General features: G+C 41.3%; 1 protein-coding gene across 3 annotated transcripts in view; it reads left to right on the top strand.

The window, feature by feature from the left end:
• The first annotated feature begins 1,032 nt into the window (after positions 1-1,032).
• atp13a3 (ATPase 13A3) overlaps positions 1,033-27,868 on the top strand; it is a 43,762-nt gene continuing 16,926 nt past the window's right edge. For 2 of the 3 annotated variants that reach the window (XM_084723300.1, XM_084723298.1), the window contains exons 1-9: positions 1,033-1,367; positions 17,559-17,639; positions 21,796-21,877; positions 21,965-22,138; positions 24,677-24,910; positions 25,357-25,427; positions 25,633-25,716; positions 26,151-26,220; positions 27,219-27,353. In XM_084723300.1, the coding sequence (XP_084579426.1) occupies positions 21,827-21,877; positions 21,965-22,138; positions 24,677-24,910; positions 25,357-25,427; positions 25,633-25,716; positions 26,151-26,220; positions 27,219-27,353 (819 nt within the window). In that variant the 5' untranslated portion in view covers positions 1,033-1,367; positions 17,559-17,639; positions 21,796-21,826. Of the gene's footprint in view, positions 1,368-14,280; positions 14,339-17,558; positions 17,640-21,795; positions 21,878-21,964; positions 22,139-24,676; positions 24,911-25,356; positions 25,428-25,632; positions 25,717-26,150; positions 26,221-27,218; positions 27,354-27,868 lie in introns of those variants that run through there. The other variant, XM_084723299.1, reaches the window with a different exon arrangement.

Below are 27,868 nucleotides of genomic sequence, written 5' to 3'. Positions count from 1 at the left end.
GAGAGGGGGGTCAGCATGCAGCAAGTTAGCTACACGAGCATCCTATTGCAACTCTCTTGACTTTCATAAATTATTGTTTAAATGGAAAGAAATAATATGTATAAATGACACATAGTTCAAATGAGATCAAAAAATTATTTGTCACCCTGTTGACTACCAAACATATTTTTTCCCATGGGGTTTGCTGGAAAGGGAGGGACTTTGCCTCTCTTTAGTGTATTCAGATTTTAACTGATAGGTGTCACTGGTGAGCTTTCCGACCATTATATCTGTTTGTTTCCAACCCAGACATCCCACTTTATCAGTTTTTAAGAAACAAGTTAGGCCCAGTGGGCTGCACAGTTCATTGCAATCTCAATAAAATCACAAAATCCAAATCAAACAACCAGAACCAAAGCACAATTTTTTGAAAAAGGAAAAATGTACGAGAGATACTGTGGTGCTGCATAGATGCCCAGGTCTAAAACTCTTGTTCTGCAGATGAGAGAAAACATGATTGTTTGGTACAGACCTCAATAAATATCACATCAGCACAATTTTATTTTTTTTTTCAATAAAAATGAAAATTGTAATGCAAAACTAATCATTTCCACTAATCATATACATATCAATTGCAATATCTGTCAAAAATAATCTCAGTATGACTTTAAAAAACCCTGGTTAAAACATGTCTTGAGGGGATCTTTAACTAAAATAATAAATATTTAAGAATTAGATTTTGATATAGGGCTCCTTCATAAGCCTCAGTGGCGCAAATTTATGACAAATGGTCAGTTAAACAAATTAGTAAAACTAATAGACATCTCTGTGCCATTATGTCCAAAACTTCTTCACGGATAGACAGCACTACTAGAGGCAAAATATGTATTTTTGATTTGGGTGATCTGTCCCTTTAAGCCTGTATCAGGTGCAAATTCGTAATAAACCAGTGAAAACAGTACTTTCCCAGTGTTTCGTCCCTCCATCACAGTTTTACCTTTTTATTACTCACCATCATGTGCCTTTTGTGGTCATTTACAGCTGTGACTCATGAGCGTGAATAAGTCTTTTTTTTTTTTTTTAAATAAATCTAATAACATTTACTTCATGGAGAGGGGCGCGCGCTGTTCACCTTGCGTAGTCTTCTCATGATGTCACGACATGTCACTTCCTGCCGTCAGACAGCCAGTTCAGGCCAGTTCACTGTGCTGTAGTACTCAGTCTGTCCAACTGAGCTGTCAACACAGCAACCATCCAGTCTACTGCGACAACATTTCCCTATTAAACTTAGTCCTTCTTCATCTTCAACGACGTTTTCCTTCAGATAACAGCGACTCTCGTCTCACTATGACTCGAAGGTGATCTTCAGAGTGTCCAGGTGGTTCTGGGTGAGTGTGCTATCATGAAATATGTTTGCGGTTTTGCCTTCATCGCTGTCATCATCACCCATGTGTCAGTTGCTACCTAGCGGGGCTAAAGCTAACGTTAACCGTTAGCTGGTGCGTGTACGGAAAACTGGTCAGGGTTGCCACTGAAACGCGGTCTCTACTCAACGGTGTCTGAAACCGAAAGCAAGATCATCAGTGGAAAACACATGTTCGGCGGGATTAAGCTGATCACCACTGAGCTGGCTATCCATGAAGCTTTGCTAACGTTAGCCAGCTAGCCAACATCCAGCGATGTCTCCTTGTCTCCCCGATGAAGCACTTCCCTGGCTGCCTGCGGCTTTTAGCCATGATTCATGGTCACTAACTGGGCATTAGGGATGTTGTTAACATTAGCCTGTGGTAGATAGGTGCAGTTTAAACCAGCGAAAACCTGTTTGTTACAGTGGAGACCTTTGGCCGTTATAAATGACATATGTGATCTTAATATCGTTTCTGTTGTCCTTTATTGGCTTAAGACTTAGTTTTCTTTCGTCAAGGTGGTTGCTACCAATTATTGGAGGTAGGCTACTACACATTTAATATAAGCTGTCATTTTATTTCAGTAAATACTATAGCTGAAGCCGTAAGCCGCGTGGTTCACAAGGCTCTTTTTTCTTATCGTTTCCCCATTCCTCTTGAACACCTGCCACCCTGCTCTCGGCTCTATAAAGCAACAGTCAAGGATGTACGTTACTGTTCACAAGTCAAGCTTTCCAGCTAAACGATATCTAAAATAGTCTGAGAAAGTCTGAATTCGATCATACAGTCTGTAAAACCTGCTGCATGATTTTGAGTTCATGAGAATATGTAATTGAAGTAAAGCTACCTGATGCACAACAGAAACAGCAGAAGAGTCAAATTATTGGCCTGTATCAAGCAAAGAAAACAACTAAGGAGATTGCTGAAACTACTAAAATTGGATTAAGAATTGTCCAATGCATTATTAAAACCTGGAAGGATAGTGGTGAACCATCATCTTTGAGGAAGAACTGTGGTTGGGAAAAAATCTCAAGTGATTGTGATCAAAGATCACTTAAATGTTTGGTGAAATCACATTGTAAAAAATCAACAGTAGAACTCACAGCTATGTATAATAGTGAAAGTAAGAGCAGTTCATATGCACAACGTGAAGAGAACTGAAGGGATTGGGACAGCTGCGTAGCCTTAAGAAAACCACTTATCAGTGAGGCTAATCGGAAAAGAAGGCTTCAATTTGCGAGGGGAGCAAAGATTGGACTTTGGAGCAATGAGAAACGGTCATGTGAACTGATTAGTCTAGAGTTCCCCTGTTACGCAGTGATGGGCACATCAGAGTTAGAAGAGAGGCAGATGAAGTGATGCACCCATCATGCCTGGGACTTACCGTACAAACCTGTGGGGGCAGTGTTATGATCTGGGGTTGCTTCAGTTGGTCAGGTTGAGGTTCAGCAATGTTATGTGCCCAAAAAATGGTGTCAGGTCACTACCTGAATATACTGAATGACCAGGTTTTTCCATCAATGGAGTTTTTCTTCCCTGGTGGCATGAGCATATTCCAAGATCACAATGCCAGGATCCATCGGGTTCATATTGTTAAAGAGTGGTTCAGGGAGCAAGAGGCATCATTTTCACACATGGCTTAGCCACCACAGAGTCCAAACTTTAACCCCATTGAGAATCTTTGGGATGTGCAAGAGAAGACTTTAAGTAGCGGTCCGACTCTCCCATCATCAATACAAGATCTCGATGAGAAATTAACGCAACTCTGGGCAGAAATAAAATTTGTGACATTGCGTAAGTCTTTTGAAATGATGCCATGGTGAATGTGTACCGTAATCAAAGCTAAAGGAGGTCCAACGAAGTGTGTCTGACTTAATTTTTGGCCAGACAGTGTATGAAGACTATATAATCCTCGTTTCATTGTTTCACAACATTAAATCACAGTGGATGTTATTAGCTATTTTGACTGTTTATTGTTTACTTATTGTTTACTGTTTTTTGACATTAGATTCATGAGAATAAATGAACAGAATAGAAACAATCTGTTTTCTGTGACATACTTTTAAATGAGACTGCATGATATGGTTAAAAAAAAGTATATTTTTTGACAAATATTACATGTTTTATATTTTTTTCATCATGATTTTCATTTTGTCTGTAAAAAAAAAAATCATGATATTTGGGTCTGTACCAAACATACCTACATGCATTCTAACATCTGGAGAACAAGATTTGTTGGCCAGGGCATCTCTGCAGCACTACAGTACTTTGCTCCAATACAGTTTTGTCACACATTTTTCCTTTATCAAAAAATTGCATCTCCTGTGCTTGGGATATTGTATTTGGCCATATTGTAATTCTTGATAATATGTTGATTACTTGTGCAGTCCAAATTTCATGACACTGGTATGGACATGTGGAGAGGGAACAGGTGGAGAGGTATTTGGGGGAAAACTACATGTTTCTTTAAAAAAAACTATATAAATGGACTTGTATGTTGTGTGCATTTGTGTTATTTACATGTAAATGATTATTTGTAACAACCTACAAATGTATGCTTAATCTGCATGGTAGAAGATAAACAGGCTTCCCAGTACAGCTGAGGAGGTTAAAATTCTCAAACTCAACAAACAAACAGATATAAAGTATCTATATGTGGAGAAGATATAGGTTGTGTGTGTTCAGCATTTCTTATATTAGGGCATGGGCCAGCCCCATGACGACGGTGACTTCTAACTATAAACTAACACCAGGATGAGGTGCCATGATAAAGAGAATACACAGACTCAAAGGCTGTTTCACGTAACTGAATGTCTGCCTCTAGCATTGAGATGACAGTATCCAGTAGGGTTGTTATGATTAATCACTGATCGATTGATTGCTTCAATTTTACCAATTAAAAGAAACATAAATGTAGGACACATTAAGTGATAGTCGGAGTAATTTTGCCTCATTTGACATTGTTTTGTTTGCTGATTGCATTTGCTGAATGAGGAAACCTAAGCTTAAAATGAGAAAAAAATGGAAAAAAAAGGAAATGAGAAAAACCTTGCATTTTGTAATTGATTGTTAGCGTTTTCAACTACCATTTAAGGATAATGCACAAAATATGCAACGCTAGTAGCTATGGCTGGGGGAAATACTTGATTCTTAGATGCATTGCGATGCAGACATGGAACAGCCATGTCTTTCCTCAGAGCTAACAGTGCAGCAGAGAGGCCGCTCTCCACTGCTGGAGAAACAACTTTAATAACAACACACACAGTGAAACACCCTGCCTCCCCATCATTTTGTTATTGTTATTAGGGCAGGAGACTGTATGATGCTTTCAAAATCATTCATTCATTAATTGATGTGATTAACTCTTTAAAATAAAAAGGCAGACAAAAAGATTCCCACCCTTACATGTAACATGCGCATCATGTTTACTTCTAAATGATGCAACTTCTTGAATTTTGGTGAGGGCGGCTGAATTTGACCAGCTGCAGATAAATCCAATCCAGTCGGCATCCCGATAAAGTTTAAGATTTTGATGCATCAAGATATCTCAGGATGCATCAAGACTTCGAAATCAAATTGGGAGGCACCCAGAGATTCCCTCACCTACTACTAACCAGCCAAGTCCATGTTTACAGTCAAGTGATTCACAGACTCTGCATACCCAGCTACCAAAGTACTATGTGCTCTAGTGACTTGATTAGATTATCAAACAACCAAAACAGGCAGCACTCATTGTCAGACTGTGGTAGATATGAATTCGGACAGACTTTTCTTGGACATCAATCATGGAAAATGGAAACATTGCAAATTGTACTTTTTTTTTATGAAGCAGCAAAAATGTTGTAACATGACAAGTTTCAGTTAATTTGCATTCCTTGACATTGCACATCCTGCAGTGTAACTGTTGCATATGCAAACATTGTGATGTCAATGCTAAAATGATGTACTGTGCAGTGCTAGAATTGAATATACATTAACAAAGTGATTGTAGAGATGCACCAATTTCAATTTCCTTGGCCGATTCTGATTTTAATTATGGGTCTGACCTGCCAATTCCAATTTTCAGTCTGTCTAAGAACCATAATTGACAGAATGCACAAACATTGTCGTAAGTTTTCTTTAATGTAAAATTAAATTGGACGTTCATGATAAAAGACTGACTATTAAATATTTTTTACATTTTCTCTAAAAGTGCTCCAGATTACAGCCAGGTATTATTTTATTTTTAATATGTACCAGAGAGGAGCACAATCTTGCTTGATCTCACTGGGAACAAATTTCAGGTGATGTAAACAAACCAGAAACCGACGTGGTGCAACAGTTTGCTGTAGTAAAACTTTGCAGTGAGAAAAACAGAAGGAGAAGTTAAACAAGTCTGAAGGAGAAAATCTTTGGGGAGATCCATCATTACAGGTTGTTTATTCTTCAGCCAGAAGTGGAGGTGAGATTTTACCTGTCATCCTGTCAACAGTAGTCTGCTGATGGTTAACTTTTGCCTGAAGAGCTACAAAGTTAACTGTTGTTTAGTGACACCATCAGCAGCTCAGCTGTTCTGTCTCTTAGTAGACTGTCTGTCGTCGTTGTCCTGTTCTTTGAAATCTTTTGCTAAGGCTGACTTCATGCAAGCATGTGTCTGAGTGTGTGGCTGTGACCAGCGCTGTCATAGTAATGTTTAGAGCTACAATTAACGATTTTCATAGTCAGTGAATTGGTTGATTATGTTCTCGATTAATAGTTGTTTGTTTTGAAATGTCAGACATGGTGAAAAATGTTAACGAGTGTTTTCCAGAGCCCAAGATGATGTCCTCAAATGTCCCAAAGATATCCAGCTTACTGTCAGAGAGGAGTAAAGAAACCAAAAGACATTCGCATTATAGAGCTGAAATGAGAGATTTTTGACTTTTTTTCTTAAAACATTACTCAATCCGATCAAAATAGTTGGCAGTTTATTTAATAATCAAGTAATAATCAATTAATTGTTGCAGCTCTAGTTTAGTGTTGCTGCACGCATGACGTGACCATGGTGCAGAGCATGTGTGTGAATATGACCGGTACAGAATCAGATGTGTGACACTGACTGCCTGGTCACCGGTCAGGGCCGGTCATGCTGAAAGCTGCCCAATTCTGGTCTCTGGCCAGTTGGTCGGTGCATCTCCAATTGACTGCATAATTCACAATTTACTCAAGCTACCTTTTGTCTTGTGTACAGGGCTTAGTTTTGCAAGTCCTGCCACAAATTCTCAGTTTGATTGAGGACTGGACGTTCCTACTACACTTAATTTTCAAATTTCCTACAGGCCCTCTGGCAAACAGTAGCCGAGACATCATGTGAGTTATTTTGAATTGTGGCTTTTCTTTGACAGTCTGCCCTAAAGCTGTGACTGGTGAAGCACTAGGGTAAGAGTTGTTGTTTGCACAATGTTTCAATCTCCTTCCTGTCGCTCCTTCAGAGGTGCCCTAGGCCTCTTGGTGAACTTCCATGCTGGAGGCGTTCTTATACCAGTACAGAGTTTTTGAGTCTTCGTGCCATATGCCGTTTTGCCTTTTAATTTTGTTATCATTGGCTTTACTGTACTTCAAAGCACAAGTGTCTTTTTTGTTTTCTTCTGTTAATTGGTACTTTACAGTTACCTTGTTGCAGATTTGTTTGGAATGATGTTTTGTCTTCATAATATTGATTATGGCAGAAAATTGCCTTGCCAGCAATCAGGCCATCCAGACACACAGGTGTCTAAAATCTTGGTCACACCGCACAGATGTTTTCGATTCAACTTCATGCAACTTCCAAAAATTGTTTGGATTATTTACTTGTGTCACAGTAAACAGAATGAATACTTTTGTGAATACTTGTTTATTATATTTGTTGTTATATTACATATAGCTTATTTGACCAGATTTATTTATGATAGAAAAAAAATTGTTTGTTGCTGCTCGCTGTCAGTGTGGATATCAGTAATTTAGACTGCTGACTGCTGTTTATTTACTAGCATTTGTGTTGCGCCATGGTTGGCATACCAAGCCCACAAAAGGTTTTGCTAAACAAAGGCTCAAAAAGGGATTAGACTTTATGTGGCAGTCACTCATCAGTTTAAGAATGTTTTGATAAATTTCAGGTGTAGCACAAATACAAGTCATTGAGAGCAGATCAGGACAAATGTATTAATTGTCTATTCACTTTTAAGTTCGTACAGCAACAGTGACTGGGCTGACTGGCACGTGTGTTCTGTGATGCCACAGTGAGGCTCAGGAGAATATTAGTTTGTGTGGCTTTAATTTTAGTAGAGAGAAATGACACCTACACAGAGATCAAGTTAATAAGAAAAAAAATGTGTCCCAGTCATACATGTAAACCTGTACAGCCTTTGACCACAAAATGTAGAATTCAGAGGTGATATTAATTTAACCTCCATATCACAAAATATTGAGATTCACTGCAGTCATTGCCTGAATAATATATCCATGATGAATTCTTGGTCTATCATCATTTACTGTGGGCAAATGAGAGTCATTTAGGACTTTGAATCATATTAGGTGATTTGAATATGTACCCACTGGGATCATGTCTTACAGGCCCGCACTAGAAAAAAATGGGGATTGGTAATTGGCATAAAACAATTGATGCATTTTTAGAAAAAGTGCATTTTTAGAAAAAATGTATTTAAGTGCTTTGTGTTTAACTATTTTCTGTTTTTGGTACTGTCTTTGAATTCCTTGTTTTGTCTGACCAACAGTCTAAAGCTTGAAGATATTCAATTAACAGAGAAAAATTGGCAGAACCTCACAAATGAGAAGCTGCAATTAGAAAATATTGAACATTTAATATACATCATACTTAAACAATTATTTAGATGGTTGCTGATTATTTTCAGTCTATAAACCAATCAATAACTCAACTGATTATGGCAGTTCTACCATTAAGTTTGAGTGCCGCCTTCTGTTTGAATTTAGTCTGCTAATAAGAGATTAACTGGACTACTTTTAAAATCCATATCCCTTTGATTTTTATCATGGTTATTTACTGTCCCAGGATGTGGAAGCATGGCTATACAGTCTATATTTTGGTTTGCCTTATTTTTGCCTTAGGACTAGGTTAGAAAATTCGACTTGCGGAAGCTACTGGATGAGGTTCTTAAAGGTTAAAGAATTCTTGTTACTGTGTCTTGGGTCATTTGATAATCATTTAGGGTCAAGTTTAATGCTAAGTCCATGTAGCAGTTCAGTCTCAGTTTAAGAAGTGAGGTGCCAATATTCCACTGGCCTTTGAGCCAATGCCTCAAGACTTTTCACAGGTGAGCTTTAAGACAGTAGCCTGTGATGCAAGGCCTGTCAGTGTTGATTCAGAGTGCAGATGAGAAATATCCTGACATGGTAAAAGTCCTCTCAGCAGCTCAGCGCCGTTTGATGTGGGAGCCCCAGAGCAGTGTGATAGAGAAACACATCTTTCTAGTTCCAGTGTAGCAGTTTGACTCCAACAAGACCAGGACACACCAGCGGCCTGCATCAGTGGAAGTGAAATGAAACACTTCAAATGAAAATAGAAACAACTGTGAAATGTGACATAGCAACGCAAACCTGAGAACAGAGTCGTGCAGTTACATGAATAAATTGGTCATTTCAGGTGTATTCAGGTCATTTCATTCATTCATTCATTCATTCATTCATTCATTCATTATCTTCCGCTTATCCGGGGCCGGGTCGCGGGGGCAGCAGTCTGAGCAGGGACACCCAGACTTCCCTCTCCCTGGACACTTCTTCCAGGTGTTCCGGAGGGACCCCAAGGCGTTCCCAGGCCAGCCGAGCGACGTAGTCACTCCAGCGTGTCCTGGGTCTTCCCCGGGGCCTCCTCCCAGTGGGGCATGCCCGGAACACCTCCCTAGGCAGGCGCCCAGGAGGCATCCGATATAGATGTCCAAGCCACCTCAGCTGACTCCTCTCGACGTGGAGGAGCAGCGGCTCTACTCCGAGCTCCTCCCGGGTGACAGAGCTCCTCACCCTATCTCTAAGGGAGCGCCCCGCCACCCTGCGGAGGAAACTCATTTCAGCCGCTTGTATCCGAGATCTTGTTCTTTCGGTCATGACCCAGAGTTCATGACCATAGGTGAGGGTAGGAACGTAGATTGACCGGAAAATCGAGAGCTTCGCCTTTCGGCTCAGCTCCTTCTTCCCCACGACAGACCGGCGCAACGACCGCATTACTGCTGCCGCCGCACCAATCCGTCTGTCGATCTCGCGTTCCATCCTCCCCTCACTCGTAAACAAAACCCCAAGATACTTAAACTCCTCCACTTGGGGCAGGGACTCTTCTCCGACCCGGAGGGAACAAGCCATCTTTTTCCGGTCGAGAACCATGGCCTCAGACTTGGAGGTGCTGATTCTCATCCCAGCTGCTTCACACTCGGCTGCAAACCGCCCCAGTACAAGCTGAAGGTCCAGGTTCGAAGGAGCCAACAGGACAACATCATCTGCAAAAAGCAGAGATGAGATCCTGTGGTCCCCGAATCGGACTCCCTCTGGCCCCTGGCTGCGCCTAGAAATTCTGTCCATAAAAATAATGAACAGAACCGGTGACAAAGGACAGCCCTGCCTGAGTCCAACATGCACCGGGAACAGGTCTGACTTACTGCCGGCAATGCGAACCAAGCTCCTGCTCCGATCATACAGAGACCGTACGGCCCTTAGCAGAGGGCCCCGAACTCCATACTCCTGAAGCACCTCCCACAGAATGCCACGAGGGACACAGTCAAATGCCTTCTCCAAGTCCACAAAGCACATGTGGACTGGTTGGGCAAACTCCCATGAGCCCTCAAGCACCCTGCGGAGGGTGTAGAGCTGGTCCAGTGTTCCACGACCAGGACGAAAACCGCATTGTTCCTCTTGGATCCGAAGTTCGACTATCGGCCGAATTCTCCTCTCCAGTACCCTGGAATAGACTTTACCAGGGAGGCTGAGGAGTGTGATCCCCCTGTAGTTGGAGCACACCCTCCGGTCCCCCTTTTTAAATAGAGGGACCACCACCCCGGTCTGCCAGTCCAGAGGCACTGTCCCCAACTGCCACGCGATGTTGCAGAGGCGTGTCAGCCAAGACAGCCCTACAACATCCAAAGACTTGAGGTACTCAGGGCGGATCTCATCCACTCCCTGTGCCTTGCCACTGGGGAGCTTCCGAACTACCTCAGTGACTTCAGCTTGGGTGATGAATGAGTCAGCCTCTGGGTCCCCAGCCTCTGCTTCCTCTACGGAAGATGTGTCAGTGGGATTGAGGAGGTCCTCGAAGTATTCCTTCCACCGTCCAACAATATCCCCAGTCGAAGTCAACAGCTCCCCACCACCACTGTAAACAGTGTTGGCAGGGTACTGCTTCCCCCTCCTGAGGCGCCGGATGGTTTGCCAGAATCTCCTCGAGGCCGACCGGTAGTCCTCCTCCATGGCCTCCCCGAACCTTTCCCATGTCCGAGTTTTTACTTCCACAACCACCCGGGCCGCAGCACGCTTGGCCTGCCGGTACCCGTCGGCTGCCTCAGGAGTCCCACGAGCCAGCCAAGCTCGATAAGACTCCTTCTTCAGCCTGACGGCATCCCTTACCTCCGGTGTCCACCACCGGGTTCGGGGATTGCCGCCGCGACAGGCACCGGAGACCTTACGGCCACAGCTCCGAATGGCTGCATCCACAATGGAGGCAGAGAACATGGTCCATTCGGACTCGATGTCTCCAGCCTCCCTCGGGATCTGGTCAAAGCTCTCCCGGAGGTGAGAGTTGAAGACCCCTCTGACAGATGGTTCCACCAGACGTTCCCAACAGACCCTCACAGTACGTTTGGGCCTGCCAAGTCTGTCCAGCTTCCTCCCCTGCCAGCGGATCCAACTCACCACCAGGTGGTGATCAGTTGACAGCTCAGCCCCTCTCTTCACCCGAGTGTCCAAGACACACGGCCGGAGGTCAGTTGACACGACCACAAAGTCGATCATTGACCTCCGACCTAGGGCGTCCCCATGCCACGTGTACTGATGGGCACCTTTATGCTTGAACATGGTGTTCGTTATGGACAGACTGTGACTAGCACAGAAGTCCAATAACAGAACACCACTCGCGTTCAGATCGGGGGGGCCGTTCCTCCCAATCACGCCCCTCCAGGTAACACTATCGCCACCCACGTGAGCATTGAAGTCCCCCAGCAGGATGATGGGGTCCCCAGTCGGAGCACTTTCCAGCACCCCTCCCAAGGTCTCCAAGAAGGCCGGGTACTCTGCGCTGCCGTTTGGCCCGTAGGCCGAAACAACAGTGAGGCACTTATCCCTGACCCGAAGGCGCAGGGCGGCGACCCTCTCGTTCACCGGGGAAAACTCCAACACATGGCGGCTGAGCTGGGGGGCTATTAGCAAGCCCACACCAGCCCGCCGCCTCTCATTGTGGGCAACTCCAGAGTAGAAAAGAGTCCAGCCTCTCTCAAGGAGTTGGGTTCCAGAGCCCCGACTGTGCGTGGAGGTGAGCCCGACTATCTCTAGCCGGTACCGCTCAACCTCCCGCACCAGCTCAGGCTCCTTCCCCCCCAGCGAGGTGACATTCCATGTCCCCACTGTGAGATTCCATGTCCTGGGGTTGGGTTGTCGGGGCCCCCGCCCACGACTGCCACCCAAATCACAGTGCATCAGCCCCTTCTGAACCCTCTCGCGGGTGATGGGCCTACGGGAGGGCGGGCCCACGTCGCTCCTTCGGGCTGGGCCCGGCCGGGTCCCGTGGGCAAAGACCCGGCCACCAGGCGCTCGCCTGCCAGCCCCAACCCCAGGCCTGGCTCCAGGGTGGGGCCCCGGTAACGCCAATCCGGGCGACGTAACTGACCCTGGTGTTGAACTTTCCATAGGGGGCTTTGGAGGTCATTTCATGCATTTCAATGCTGATTGATATTCCCTCACCTATTCCCTAAGTGATGGTGTAAATCAGGACCCAGCAACTTAGTTACTTTCCTTTTTTTTAGAATTGATTTTAAGATTTTACTGTTGAGTTTTAAGGCTTTATATAGCTTGGACCCTAAAAGCTTGAACTTTAAATCCCAGACAGATCTGCATGCAGTCTCCAGGCCTCATAGAAGCACATCTTGACTTCATCTCTAAGGATGCTGGCTGTAGCTTGTCGCTGTTTGCTCTAGCTCACTCTTATCAGCAGCCGTTTGGACGATTCAGCAAAATGAATTGCTGTCAGAGGCAGTCTGTGACAGAAGGCTGAGGACAGAGCTCTGCATAGGTTCTCTTCTTAAAATGTTCCCCCTGATGATGATCATAGAGCACCTCAAGACATTCATCCCTTCCGCACACCTGGCCAAACTGCAAAACAGATGACAACGCCACAGTGGCTGTTGACACCACTAAACCATTTGGCATTTTAGCAGTGACACAGCCACACACTTGTTACAGAGTCCTGATATGGTGTGTAGCAAGAAGCACCTTCTGAAATTCTGACTCTTATGCACTGTGAATACATGAAATTCTGATGCATTAAAAAAAACTCAAAAGCAGATTTTTGCTTTAAAAATAACTCTGAAGACTTCCATTTGCTACATTAGCTTGTAGCATGATATCACAGTATGTCAGCATTTGCCAGACACTGGTAGTCCAAAGATAATCCTTGTCTGACTGCTTCTTGAGTCTGCATGGCGCTTGATGCAAATATAAACGGTCTCAGGCAGGGTTTTTCTTTTTTTTTTTTTTTTTCAAACAGAAGTCTGCTTGCCCAAAGTCAATTTGTAGTTGCCCTGTACAAATTGTTTTATGAGTGGTTATTAAATAACAACAAAGACTAAATTTGTCATGTTTGATTTAAGGCTTCAACATCAATAATTGTCAGAAAATAGTAAAAATAGTAAAGGTTTTCAAAATCCATGGCTGTGTTTTCAGATGTCTTGTTTTGTCAGTCTAAAACTCAAAGATATTCAGTTTAACATGATTTATAAATGAAGAAAAGTGGGAAATCTCCATAGTTGAGGAACTGAAAACAGCATTTTCTGCCGTCTTGAATGAAAAATTACACTAGCAATGAATTGATAATCAAAATAGTTTAATCGTTTAATTTATTTTTGTTTTTTTTACCTCTTGCCTAGCATATTTTTCTTAACCTGAACAAGCAGACAGTCCTTATTGTTGAGCCCTGTCAGGGTTATGTTTGATCGAGATCAGGCAGTAAGTATGCTGTTTGAATTGTATTAATTTCCCTCACCTGTTTCTGTGCGATTGTAATTAACTTCAGCTGATTTACATCTTTCATCCTCGTTTGCATCAGTGGTCCTGGCCACACTGAGGGGGCATTGAGCCATTTAAGGTGGGGCAATGATTGATTAAAAAATTGTGGTGTGAACTTTTTCGACCTCTGAAGGGAAGTATGGCAGAAATAGTCCCCAGATATAGAGATGATTTACAATTTAGTTTTGCTCATGAAATATGGAAACTTTTAATAATTCAATAATCTGTTACATCCGTATAGAAATACTATTTCTCACCTCGGGGCATTATGTATTAATAAGCCGTTCAATTTAGTAAAAATGTGTTTTGATCTCTTGCACAGTGGCAGTTTTTCATAGACTGTCAGGCAATGCCACTGTTAATCCAAGAGCATGTGGTCTGACTTAAAACTAAGCACACTTTTGATCTGTAGGATTAAGTTTTGTTTTGTTTTTTTCCCAGACCTTTCCCTCCATATTTCTTCTCATAGATTTTTCACAGGATTGGAGGTCACACATACGGACTCAGTCCTTGTAGGTCTGTTTTTGTCCTCTTCCACTTTCTGAACTCATCCCCTTTCCGTTTGGATCAATCATAGTTGCCTGTAATATCAGCAGTTCTTCTCACTTGGTTGTGATGTAAAGTGCACGTATGTCGTTGCAGAACATACAGAACCTGTTACGATGACGCATTTTGTGGTCGATTCTCTGGATTAGAGGTGTGGATGTTTGCTGCATCAGTAGGTGAGTTTCACTAGGCGATTCATATTTTCAGTAAGCTTGAATTTAGCTTGGAAGTTTGAGAAGCAGGAAACTGTTCAGCTTAATGTGTATCTGCCTTGGTAGCTTTTTCTCTAAACTAATTACTAAAATGGAAGAGGGTTTGTACTTGTTGCATTGCTACATTCATTCTGTATGTTAAACACAATCAATTTAAATGTATGGTTTCTCCTGTGGGGAGTTGTAAGGTTAATTATGTTATCAGTTGCACTGGGCTCTTAAAACTGACTGAGATCAAGTTTTAGCTGTTCAGACAGCAAAGGAAGGGCAGGTTGTCATAGATTTTAGTAACAGTGATAAACCCCTTGATTGGCCCATGATGGGGAACAAAGCTTGGCTATAATACCTCATGAGTAGGAGGGGAAGTGATAAAGAAAGCACATTGAGTGCAGAGTATGATGGCAACAAAACACTTTTTCCTCTAAATGCTTCCATGAATTATGAACTTCTGTCATTAGGTCATGGCTCATTGTTCACGTTTTCCATTTTGTCTGTGTCTTGAAGAACAGGACAGAAAGGGAAAGGAGAATATGTCTAGTCTTAACTTTTCTGGAGTTATTTATTTATACAGTTTGTGTACTTTTGCTTTGCTTATGTTCAGGTTCCTGTAAAATATAGCTGTCAGAGCTTCTGCAAAAGGCTCTTTGTTCGTTGTCCCACCATACGAGACTCAAAGTATGACTTATGGTACTTTTGGCATATGGTGATGCCTGACAAGAAGCTTTTTAAGACTAGACTTCACTGTCACTAAAGACATACACTGATCAGCCACAGAAACTACTCATAAGTTAGGTAAATAAAATTCATCTTCTTGTTAGCGCTAATCCCAGTTCCTCTCTCTTGGCCCTACCCCTCGCTGTGGAGTGTCCTCCACCTTGTAGCACACGATTTTAATATTACAGTACTATATTTCCCAGTCTTTTAAATGAGAGTATTTTCTGCCTTTCTTTGTCTTATGTGACAGTAAACTAAATGTCTGGATTTTGGACTTTTGGTCAGACAAAAAAGCAATATGAAAAATAAACCTTTGGTTTTCTAGATGTTGTATTGGGCAGTTTTTCAATATTCAAATAATTTATCAATTGAGAACTAATAGGCAGCAGATTAAATAATGATGAAAACAGTTGTAGTCCCACAGTTGTACTTCTGTATGTGACCTATCAATGTTTATGAGAGGTCCATTTGCTAACATTAATGAATGTAGCACTAAATTGTGGGTTAAAAGCAACTAATGAATTGGACAGTCAGAGAGCTCACATACATTAATAATTCATCATGTCTTTAGATAATTTCCTCATAATGCATGTGTCATTGAGCTGTGTAAAAGCGGTGCTTGATCGTAGAACTAGATTCTATCTCTGTTGTAGTTTGAGACACACTGTATACTCAGTGAATTCTTTTCTGACATTTTACAGTTTACAGTCTTTCCAGGAACATTGATGATTGTCATGTTTAATTTTGAAGTTTGAAAAAAGATCAACAGCTGCCTCATTTGTTTTTTTCCCAAGCCAGTGTTGCTTATTAATACAATAGCAGACTAATCAAATAAGAGACAACAATGTGGCTTTAGGCTGGGCTGGAAGAATCTATAAATATCTCTGAAGTCATGCTGACTCTTAGAGGCCCTACTAGGGTCCTCTGTTCTCCTGGTTTCTTCTGTCATCCTCGTATTCACAACAAGAGGCCTCTGTTGTTGTTTTTTTTCATTACTGTTCCTAGTGGGAAAAAGGCGTGGGAGATTTATTTTATTATGTCACTGACATTGGGATGGGACAGGAACACTAAGCCTCATGAGTGAATGGGAGTCAGGAAGAGTCAGCTGACAGTTCTTTCATATACTGTAGCCATTTCAGCGTGAGGTCATGATTATTTGCTCAAGGCGCCGCTTATCACGTTGACACCTACAGTACTCAGGTTCTTTAGACACAGTGGGAAATTATTGCTGGGAATGAAGCGTAAAATGAACAGGGTCAGCACAGGGCATGATTAGCTGTGATTAGCAGAGGTCCACAGGAGCTGGTGGGAACAGACAGATGATGGGAAAACATTTCACTCACCCTCCTGTGTGGTATAGTTCAGTTGTTTTCAAAAATATAGTTCCCAAGGCGCCCCAAAGGACAAGTGAAAATCTCAAAGCACACCTGTATTCATTTCTGTGCAAAATAGCCTCTATAACTAACTGAATAAATGGAGGCAACAGGTACTAGCCAGTCAGAGGCAAATTTGTCCCTCTGGAGGGTTGGGATGATGCCGTCATCCATTGCTGATGGCTGACAGTAATCGCCCACTCAGCTCTCTACCACTGTAACATCATGATGTAAAAGCCCACTGTAATTGAGGTAGTGTGTCGCCTCAGAGTTGCTGTAAAACAGGGGTTTTGTTTTATCTTTGATTTATGGGAGAGGGGGAAAACTGTTGCCTGTTGCACTAAGGTTATGTTTCCATGTACTATTTATTATTTTCATATAACCCTGCCCAGTTAAGCAAAACCAAGATGCTCGGTTCCATGTGTGGCAGTGTTTTGTTTTGTTTTGGGGTTTTTTCACAACAAATGAGGGGTACACGGACATCCAGACAGAGCTTATGCGTACAGCCTCTGTGACGAAATTTACATCACATGGACCCCAACTGACCCCTGTGCAATTGCAGACACAGATAGCATGCTAACAGCTTAACTTTGGTTGTCCATTGGCAGTGTGCCACTGCGGACAATGTGATATGCCTATTTGGTAGACATGACTCTAAATCCCACCATCAAGCAACTGCACAAATGGTGCAAATGGATTGCTTGAACTTCGGACAGTTTCCCATTTCCATTTAATTACTCAACTTTTTATATAATTCAAGTAATTGTTGCCAGTCAGGACCACCAGACAAAATTAAATTATATTCAGGAGTCTAAATGTGGTTTCCAGTGACCACTTAAATTAAAATTAACTAATTTTCATCTGTTCATAGTCACTGGTCTTTCAGAAATCCAAAGTCTTCTTCTGCACTCAGTACACATTTATTTTTTTCCGTTTTAACTTGTTTTTTGTTTGGGATGAAATGTTTCGTGTTGTGAAAGTCTCTCTCCCATCAAGCCTCTACGTGATCATAAATTTAATGGAAACAGGAGTCCTGGAGAGCTGTGTTTGTGATATGCAGGTTTTGTGATTTTCTTTGTTATCTTAATTCTCCCCAGGGTTCCAGGTTGGTGTGGTGAGAGAGCAAGCTAATTGCGGGGAGGAGGACCGCCTGGGGCAACGTGTCCCTGGCTCTCAAGGTATGAGCACACCAATCAGCTAAACAAGTTTTTTCTCAAATGTGTTCACAGACATTGCAGTGATCTGCCACTTTTTGAAGTATTTTTGTAGTATTAAATGTTGTATGTAACCAGATTACTATCTTCAGCCAAATCATCTGCAAAAATCTGTCTTCAAATGGCCAAATAATTTGTAAACTCAGGGTTCATATGGGTGCTGGAAATCCTTGAAAAGATTTAAACTTTAATGTAGTGTTTCAAGGTTTGAAAAGTGCCTGAATTTTGGATAAAATACTGTCAGTGTTTAGATAAAGAAATAAAATGACTTGGATATTAGCTCTGCCAGGTTATATAGGATGCCAAGACTATTCACAGACAGGTGGACATTTTGAATCACTAAACTTTGTTGTGTGTTGTGGATGTTTATAGCACAATACCATTTGATTTAATGTGATAAAGATGTGAAAAAAGCACTTATGTATATAAATATGTAATATACCACAGCTGTAAAATGCTGGAAAAACCTGAAAACACACCTTGCAAATTCTTGAGAAGTGCTTGAATTGGTGTAAGCTTGAAAAGGTGTAAGAACCCTGTAAATCCTGTTGAACTGATTGCACTGCTGATAAACTAACTAGCTATGTGAAGGGTTAGATGCATTGATTTTGTGTCGGTCTCCCAGCCTTGCTCCTACACAAGTTAACCTGAATCAAAGTATAACTTAACTTGTCTTCAGCTCGAGTTAACATGTAATGTATTTATACTGGAGCCATAAACAGGGTTAACATTGTCAGGCTTCTCAACCACCAGGTTTTAACTTTGGCCTCTGTCTGTTTGGGGCCTGTAATTATGGAACCCTTTATGTTTTCTGAGGTTACAACCCTCTGTAACCTTAACAGATGATTCCAACATAACAGACTGTGTAACAATCTTCAGTTACAGTAACCACATGAGCTTCATATTTTTAAATCCTTTTGGGTACCATTTTCATGTTATCAGTGAGTCACCATGCTAGGACAGCAATCTTGTCTTATCTCTTGAGTGTATCCATAATGCACTGTTGTTGGTATTTCTTGTCATAGCACAGAATTGGGAGGGAACGTTCTTTTTGCACTGCACTCACTGCCTAGCGCCGGCCAGGGGGTGGCTATTGTAAAATACTAGGAAGGGCTTGGTCCTAAGCAAAATATCCCGCTGTATGCCAGAGAAAAAGTCCACACGGGTGCAGCTGGCAGATAAAATCTGTGTGTGGGGGCAGTGATACAGGATCAGTGGGTGTTAGAGGGTGGTGGGGGCAGCAGCAGGGTGGCCCTATAGGCACCATGCCCTGACACACCATGCCAGAGTCCCTCTGGCACTTCATACTTCACTTCATGTGGTTTTGTATTATTTTTTGTTTGTTTTCTGCACTCTTTCTGTTTTGTGCCCCTCTACATTTGATTTAAAAACATGACTTGTCAAAGGCATCTGTGTTGCCAGTTCCAGCTGAGGCCCCAGTAAAGTCAACCTGATTGACTAACACACACACAAAGTGACAGCATGCCTTCTTTGACAGCTGGCTAGTCCTCGGGGACACAGAGAGGAGGAAATGGGGATGAGCTTGATATTGGGTAACCCACATATCTGATGACTCAGTTGGTCTGTGTGTGGGTGTGTGACACTCTTAAGAGATAATCTCAGGTGTTGTGAGGTTGAGCAGCTGTCTGGGAAGTGCTGTGCATTCTTGTAGTTGGAGCGTGTCCCTTGTGCTCCACTGAACTCCTGACCTATGTTAGGTTTATTGCATGTTGTATCCACAGACGGTAATATCTTATTGCTCTTTTCCCTCAGAGAGTTCACAGTGGGTTAAATAGGTTTTACCAGAGCTGAGACAAACACTTTGATCCCTCCTCACCCTGTTCCTCATTGAAGTCCATGCACTCATGAACTTTTCCTCAGTACATGTACTTGTCTCAAAAGTTTCTGAACATTTTCTTTATAGGTTGTCTTTGCATAAATATCGGTGAAACTGAAAAAGTTTGTTTCATGCTAACTCCCATGAGAGTTATTGGTAAAATGCATCACAGTTTCATTATCCTACACTTTGTGATAATGTTTATACCAATATTATGAGAGATGGAACCTATCCAAAATCAAGGCCTAATACTGACATAAGGCATTAATCAGGTATGGGACTTATGTCACCAATCCGCTTTCTGGTCTAAATTCCACAGCGCCATGTTACACCAGCTTGTCAGTGTTACATGTATTTATTGTTGTATTATATTTTTTCTTCGGCAAAGACGTGTTTCAATAATTACCCTGAGGAAGTTAGCTTTGCCATATGATTAGCTAACTGGCTAGCCCAGCTATCTTGTCCTGCGTTACTGTGAACACAGCTAAACAGTTAATCTCGGGGAAACACTGTGTACCTGCTAGCTCACTCATGGTGTGACAATAGACCAGCAGAAAAATAACAATTACCAATAACAATTATTAACATAAACCACCGTGTTCTGAACAAACACATTAAAACATATTTCAAATGCACTTAAAATGCATAAATAAACCAAAGGGAACAGAGGAGAGGAGTGCCTGCAGGGAGAGAGTAACAGAGTCTTGATTTTATAGGCTGGGAACATCGGCCTCAGGTGTTACCAGATGGCACTGATGACCTACCTGTCAGTCAAACAGTGAGGTGAATTATAAGCTGCTGAACAGGCAGCAGCACAAGTTGTGACGTTTGTACGTAAAATGTATGGAACGGTAAGATACCAAATGAGTCTGTGAAGTTTGGGAATTGTTAAAATCTTACATATAATTTGTTACCAAGTTTGTTGAAGTCTTGTACATCTGCTTTAAAAGAGAAATGATTTTCCCAAGTGTTCCAGAACTGTCCCGAATTCTACTTGAAACTGTCCCAGGCTTTACATGGTCCCAACTTATTACTTTCATGCACTGCACATTAAATGACAGACATGTAAGAGAACACATGTATTGACAATTATCAATAATGTTCATTTAGTACAGGCAACTTTTCTGGCACTGATACTAAAGCAAAGCAACCTTAAACAACACTGCATATTACAGTTATGGCATTCAACTTTTGTGACCATTTATACATAGAGACAAATTTTACAGACCTCATTTCTCTTACCAAGGGTGCAACATGTGAGGGGAAGTACTAAGGGTTGGGTGCTGAAATCTGGTGCCAGCATGGCACAGAATCACAACACAGATGACGGTGCCTCAGTTCAGCACTACACGCCAGTACTATCTATTGAAATAGTTGCCTGCTTGTGCAGATGTTATAGACACACACCAAACGTGCCTAGTTAACATCACAGCAACACTCACTCTACATGATTCCAGCAGCAGGTAGCCTTCTGCTAGGTAACAGCCTAGTTTTAGCATCAGTAGGATACCCAGCCCTAGAGATACTATAGACTACTACAAATACATCAACATACAAATGCTAAATCATTGCCAAATGCTAGCTTGATGGATACACCTTTTCTAAGCTAAATATATCACAAATATGCAACAAAATGTAACACTGCATATTTTTACAAATGTTAACATAGGCATACACCATTGTGAGTGGCTGATCATGAATGACTGTGTATGGCTGTTATTATGTCACTTTATTATTTCAGGAAAAAAGTAACCATTTACATTGCCAATATGTGGTCAATCTGTCACAATTATGCTTATTTCAATATTTCAATGTTATGGTAACAAGATTCTCCACTGTCCCAGAATTGTCCTAGACACCATATATTTGTGTTTCAACTGCTGTTTTTATTATCTTTAGGACAATTCATCCACCTTATAACCATGAAGTTATATATCATTTATGCATGGTTTTGTAACCACAGAAATGTAGAGTTAATTGCATAAAATTAGAAAAGAGTGAATGATGGGTCTTTCCCTTTTTCAGTTTTTTTTTTTTTTTTTTTTTTTTTTTTACATTATTTTATAAAGGAGACAGCTAACGCAAATGTAAAAAATGTGTGGCTGACTAGTATGCCACATCACAAAGCTCTTTTGCATCATATCCTTAGAAAGCATCTTGTGACCCCCCCTCGGGTTTCTCTCCATCTGGCGTTGAGCCACTGTTTTGATAGGTTGCTGAGGAGCTGAAATGTTTTTCCAGTGTTCACTGTTCACCCTGACATTTTGTCTGTTGCGTTTGCAGTGACTAAAGGGGGGGCAAACTGTTCTGCAGCATGGAGAAGGAAGACCTGAAGGTCCTCAACAAAGGGGAAGAGGAGGAGATGGTATGCCTCTTTTTTTTTCATTCAGTTTGTGGCTGTGTACTTTAAGACTTATCAGACTGCACCCCCTTTTCTCCTTCCACCTTTTAGGAGCTGCAGGGCTACCGTCTGTGTCGTTGGCGGCTGGCCCTGGTGGGCCTCGGGGTGCTGTGTACAGGGGGCTTCCTCCTCCTGCTGCTCTACTGGATGCCAGAGTGGTGCGTCAAATCCACCTGCACTCGTACCACAGTCCGTGATGCCGAAGTGGTATTGCTGCGCTCCACGGTAGGTTGCAAATAGTGATGATTTATTGATCTGTGGATCAACAGAAATCAAGGACTACCGATAGATCGTTTCAGTTATTTTTCAAGTAAAAGTGACACATGTTTTCTATTTTCAGCTTCCTAAAAAGATGATTTATGGCTTTCCTTTGTCATATACAGGGCTTACGCCAGGGTATTGCAAGCTTGGCTCGTTTTATGATACAAAAATGTATCTATTGACCAAATTCTTACAAATTAAGAATTTAAGGAATAACCCAAGCCAGATTCCTGAGTCTTGTTTGCCACCTGCTGGTTAACGTAAAAGGGGTTAACCCAAAGTTAGTGACAACTCTGGAACAGGCTCACATAATATGAAGTGCAAAATATAATGACAGAGAGCCCAGACTGTTGAGGAACTAAAGCCATATGTCAAACAAGAATGGGACAGAATTTAGCTTTCAAAGCTTTCTAAAACTATTTGTGTCCCCAGTTCCCAAATTCCCAATTTTTTGGAACATGCTACAGGCATTAGAGTCAGAATGAGTGTATATTTACAATCAAAACAATAAAGGTAGTCTGTTTGAACATGAAATATCCTGTCTCTGTACTGCATGCATTTATATTTACACAAACTATTTAAATTCTTAGTTTAAAATTTGATGTTGCCATATCCCATGTTGAGCCATATAAAGTCCCGAAAGGTAGTTGGCTGGTAAAGAAGTGAATGCAAGTGATGAATTAGGGAGATTAACAACTGTTTAAAAGACAAGACAAGACGAGGTTAAGCTGTTGCGATATAGGAGCATATTGGATGGAGCAGTTTAAATTGCACTTTTGCAGGCTATTTTTGGTAAACTAATAGTAGAGTGTCAGACATCCTTTTTAAATTTCATTTTATTTAGACTTTATTTAACCAGGAATAAGCTTCAATGAGATTAAAAAAAGATTGTTCTCTCCAAGACAGGCAGCATCACATTAAACAAAGTTTCAGACATATTATGTGCAACAGTAGTAGTAATAGGATACAAAACACTCAAGGCCATCGTGTCCTGGGTCTGCTTCCCATCGTTTCATTTTATGTTACTTTTACATTTAAAGAATTAAATGAAATTATACAGTTGCCATTTGACACAGAAAGTCTGTTTGTGCCTTAAAAGAAACAATCTCAGGGTTCTGTTTTTCCCAAACCAGTTAATCACAGGGGAGTCGAGTCCAAATGCTGTCTGGTGTGGCAGCATAGGGGTATTTGAAGAAGATATGGACCTCAAGCTCATGTGCTTTTAAATCTGAGAGTGAATACAACTGATGTATTGTAGTAGTACAGTGAATACATTGAGCCTGACTGACCTCCTACAGACAGTCACACCAGCGGGAATGTACAGATAATTTACCATGTGTCCAGGAGTGTGTCCATAACAGTCATGTGTGCTTGTGTATGTCTTTGAGTGTGTGTCCCTGTGTGTGTCTGCATTCCTCCTCTCTGTGTTGGTCTCTTGGTCTGCTCACTGTCTGGTCATGTGTTTGCATTCATTCTTGACCAACTGTGTATGAATCCAAATTTCTGATTGTGGCTGTTGATTGAGTTCGAAATGTCTTAAAGCATTGGGAACAACCCTCAAGAGTAATGATTTTGCTGCTACTCACTAGACATGGGTATTGTTAGATAGGAAAAGATTCAGCAGTTATTTTATTTTTACTTTTTTGCAGAAATAACGAGTTAAATTGTTTCCTGAGTTATTGCATTTAGTAAAGTGAGCCAACACTTTTCATCATCTTGCCCTGTCAGCTGTGTAATGTTAAATACTGATTCTTGTCCAAAAGCTTATTGATATTTTGGTAGTGACAAGTGAGGAACTTTAATACCGGTTCTCAATACCTATCCACACTGCTCATTTCTTAGAGACTTATTCAGAAATAGGAATTTGGTTTAGGGTTTAGGCTGAGTCTCAAAATAACACCTGCTAAGTGCCAAATGTAAATTAATATTTTAAAGTGGATACGTGGGGGCTATATGCTATATATATCTGGATACTTTATAGGCTTTGACATAAATGGCTAGGGAAGCACAGTAAATGTCAGAGCCAATAAGAGTAAATGTATATTATTTATCATTCCAACGATGAAATTCTTGGGCAAAATGCTGAATAAGTATATTGGTGAAGTTTTTAACTTCTCTGGTAAAGTTTCTTTACCAGAGAATTATTGTTTTTTTTTCGTTATTGTTTTTGTTGTGAGTGATTTGGTTTGGTCAGAACTATGGAATACTAAAGAGATAAGAAGCATGGGCTTTTATTTTTCCCTAGAGAGATGATGACGAACCTTGGGACAGCTTTTTTTGGTTAAGCAAAGGGAGAGCTCGACCGGTCAGCACGGCATATTCAAGATACATAATTATCCATTATCATTTGGGCTGAAAAAACATCCATCCTAAATAAAGACTGCAGAATAAGTGTAATGGGTAGATCAAAATGCAAGGGGGTTATTGGATTTTGTGAATGCAGATCCTTAAAAGGTTCTTCAAAGTCCAGCACTAACACTTTGTGTGTATTTGTTTGACTAGGATGAGTTCCGGCGCTGGTTCCTGGCCAGGGTGCGAGTGATGCTGGCCCCGGGGAGCAACCCCTTCCACAGCCTGGAGACCCAGACCACCTCCCCCTCCTCCCCTTCCTCTCCCACCTGCCCCTTCGCCTCCCCTGCGTCCCCCCCTCTGGCCAACGGACATACCCCCCACCCCTCCGATGGCAGCCCAGCTCAGGAGCTCATCAGGAGATTTGCCGACTACCAGCCCACACAGGTAGGCCCTTGTCCACACAAAATACTGTATTTATACACTCACACTGAACACACCAATGATGGCAACCATAAACTGTCTGCAAGACTAGCAACCATCTATCAGTGTTTGGTTTCCAAAGTTCAGATTCAGATTGTTTTATACACTCCCTTGGCCCTTCTTTTGCTCTGTCTCGGGCACAGAGACACATGCAATCATTTGCTTGGGTTTCCTTGTGGGTAGTCTTCATTGACCACATTCATAACATGACACTTTACCCAAACATTGCACTCAACCATACAGATATAATGTAATTTTCTCCACTGTTTCATATGTTTAAGTTGGCTGCTTGTCTTAAATTTACTTTATGTCCTGCTAGTAAATGTTTGGACAACAACAGAGTAATGCTGTAAAAAAAAAAATAATGTTGCTTCTTCCCTCTGCCTCTCCTCTACTCTGTTTCCCTTTAGATTCGCTATTTTACCTTCCATAGCACAAAGTATTATTGGAACGACGAGGTGCAGAACTTTGAAGTTTTAACGTAAGCATTGTTTGATTATTTACAGAACATTTACTGGCTATTTTGATATCAGTTTGCACTTTTTCTTACAGTAAATGATATCTGAATCTATACCTCCCGATTTGTTGACTCATAAAGAGGTGTAAATTAAAATGAACAGAGCACTGTTAATTGTAATTAAAAGCGTTGACTTTGTCCCCTGCTTTGACCTATTTTCTCTCCACAGCGGTTTGGAGGATCTGCAGGTCAGCTGCTCCACCTTTCACTCGGAGCACAGTACAGGCCTGACCAGGAACCAGCAGGAGTACAGGTATCATCTTATCTGTTTGAAGGATAGGTCCCAGCAGCTTTTGACAGCCTGACTGGAGGACACAACTGAGGCCTTTTGGCCAGATTATTCTCCTGTATGAGTTACAGTAGCTTAAGCCTTTTCCCGTAGTTGTTGAATTTGTCAGGCTAGCTGTCGGCAGGGATTCATCTGAAGTAGCCAGGGGAAGTTTTTAATAATGACAATTGAAACTGTACAGAGTCCAGATAATTTTAATAATGAAAAAGCATTTCAACAACATAGAAGGAACTGATCACTGAAACCATCTGGTAATATTGTAAACCTGCATACCCTTTAACTTTTAGTGGTTCCCTGTTGTGTATCTTGCTATGTACTCTGTATATGTGTGTGCGTTTAGATATGAAGGTCTGTTATGCAACACTTGACTCATGAATGTTTCTTTCACGTCTTGTCAGGAGACTGTTCTTCGGAGTGAATGAAATTGCAGTGAAAGTGCCTTCTGTTTTCAAGCTGCTTATCAAAGAGGTACAGCAGCATTTTCTCTGGGTTTGAATTTTCCTTGAATGAAAGCAGCTTGTGTTGTTGTCCCCCTTTTTTGTGCATGGACATTTGTATAATTAACAGCTTCTTATGCCAAATATTAATATTATGTGAACATTAAGCTCATGCCTGTAATTCAGCACACATAATTTATGGACAACAGACATTTTGTCTGTTATTAGTAAATCTGTGATTGTATGCTACTAATTTGTACAAGCTTTGGAAGAAATATTGAATACTTGCCCGTAATGTATTTTTTTAATTGTAATTAATACCTCAAGGTTATTTAGGTGCTGACTCTGGAGAAATGTCATGGTCTCAAGTAGTCCAAAAATGATTTGTCAATTTTTCCATTAGTCAATAGACAGAAAATACATCTGCAACAAATTTTATTTAAAAAAAAAAACTTTTCTTTACTTAACAGAGCCTAAAATAATCACTGATCCCAGCTTCTCAAATATGAATTTTTGCTAGTTTTCTTATTCTTCTAAGATAGTAAACTAACAATATGTTTCATTTTGTTATGTGAGTCCTTGTTAAACGACAGTATTTTGGATATCTGCTTACCATATTTCTACAAGATAAGTATGAGGCTAAATACAGCGCTAATGCCCCCTGCAGACCAACACAGTAATGTGTGTCACAACTCGCATTCAAACAACTTAGGTAACATTACCCAATAGGCATGTGTATTATGTCCCACTCTGCCTCATTAGCACTTTTTATTTCACGTTTAATTACATGTGGCATTTCATTTCCTTACACCTTAAACACTGCTAACGCAGATGTACTCAGTGTGACAGCAGTACTTGTATATTTCAACCTACATACATCTTGTAATTATGCTGATAACTTGTTCATTAGCATATTAATTAGTTCGTCAAGTAGACATCTCTGTTTTTAAATTCATTGTCATTGTGTCTTCTTGCACTCATCTTTGCATTTTTCCACGCTGACCTCTTTCTCTGTTTCTCCTCCTGCAGGTCCTCAACCCTTTCTACATCTTCCAGCTCTTCAGTGTGATCCTGTGGAGTGCCGATGAGTATTACTATTATGCTGTGGCCATTGTTTTCATGTCGGTCATATCCATAGCTACCTCTCTGTACACCATCAAAAAGGTGAGTTCCAAAAAATGTTGAGACGCTTCATCAGTCCAGAGCCGTTCACATGTTCACCCACAGGATTAATTCAGCAATTATCCCCTTGCATTTCACAATTTGTGTCTGATCATCCATGTGTCTCAATACTCTGATTCAGAGCAAGACACTTAAACAAGTTTTGGCCAAATTGTCAGGAAACTTGGTACAAATATTCACAGTGGGATATTCACAAGGATTTTGATCCCCGAGTTTTCTGTTGTTTTGCTGCTACTTTAGATCAGCATTTGACCTCGACTAACATATTATTACAAAGGTTATTCAAAGGGCATCTTGGAAGATAATGCTCAGACTTCCGGAGGATGTATGCAAATGTTTTTTGATGGCCCCCTGATGTTTCCCATAGTACCAATATGAGGTCAAAATGTACGTTTTAAACAAGATATTTCAAAATATAAATGTTGGCAAAGAAGCCTTTAAGACTCAGCATGTAAAGCTGGACAGACACTGTATGTTTATATCAATCCTGTATGTTG

This window comes from Lutjanus erythropterus, chromosome 7, assembly GCF_056507025.1.
Source record: "Lutjanus erythropterus isolate fLutEry1 chromosome 7, fLutEry1.hap2, whole genome shotgun sequence".
Classification (NCBI taxonomy): domain Eukaryota; kingdom Metazoa; phylum Chordata; class Actinopteri; order Lutjaniformes; family Lutjanidae; genus Lutjanus; species Lutjanus erythropterus.
The sequence above is the reverse complement of the archived record's forward strand: the minus strand, read 5'-3'. Positions and strand labels throughout refer to the sequence as shown.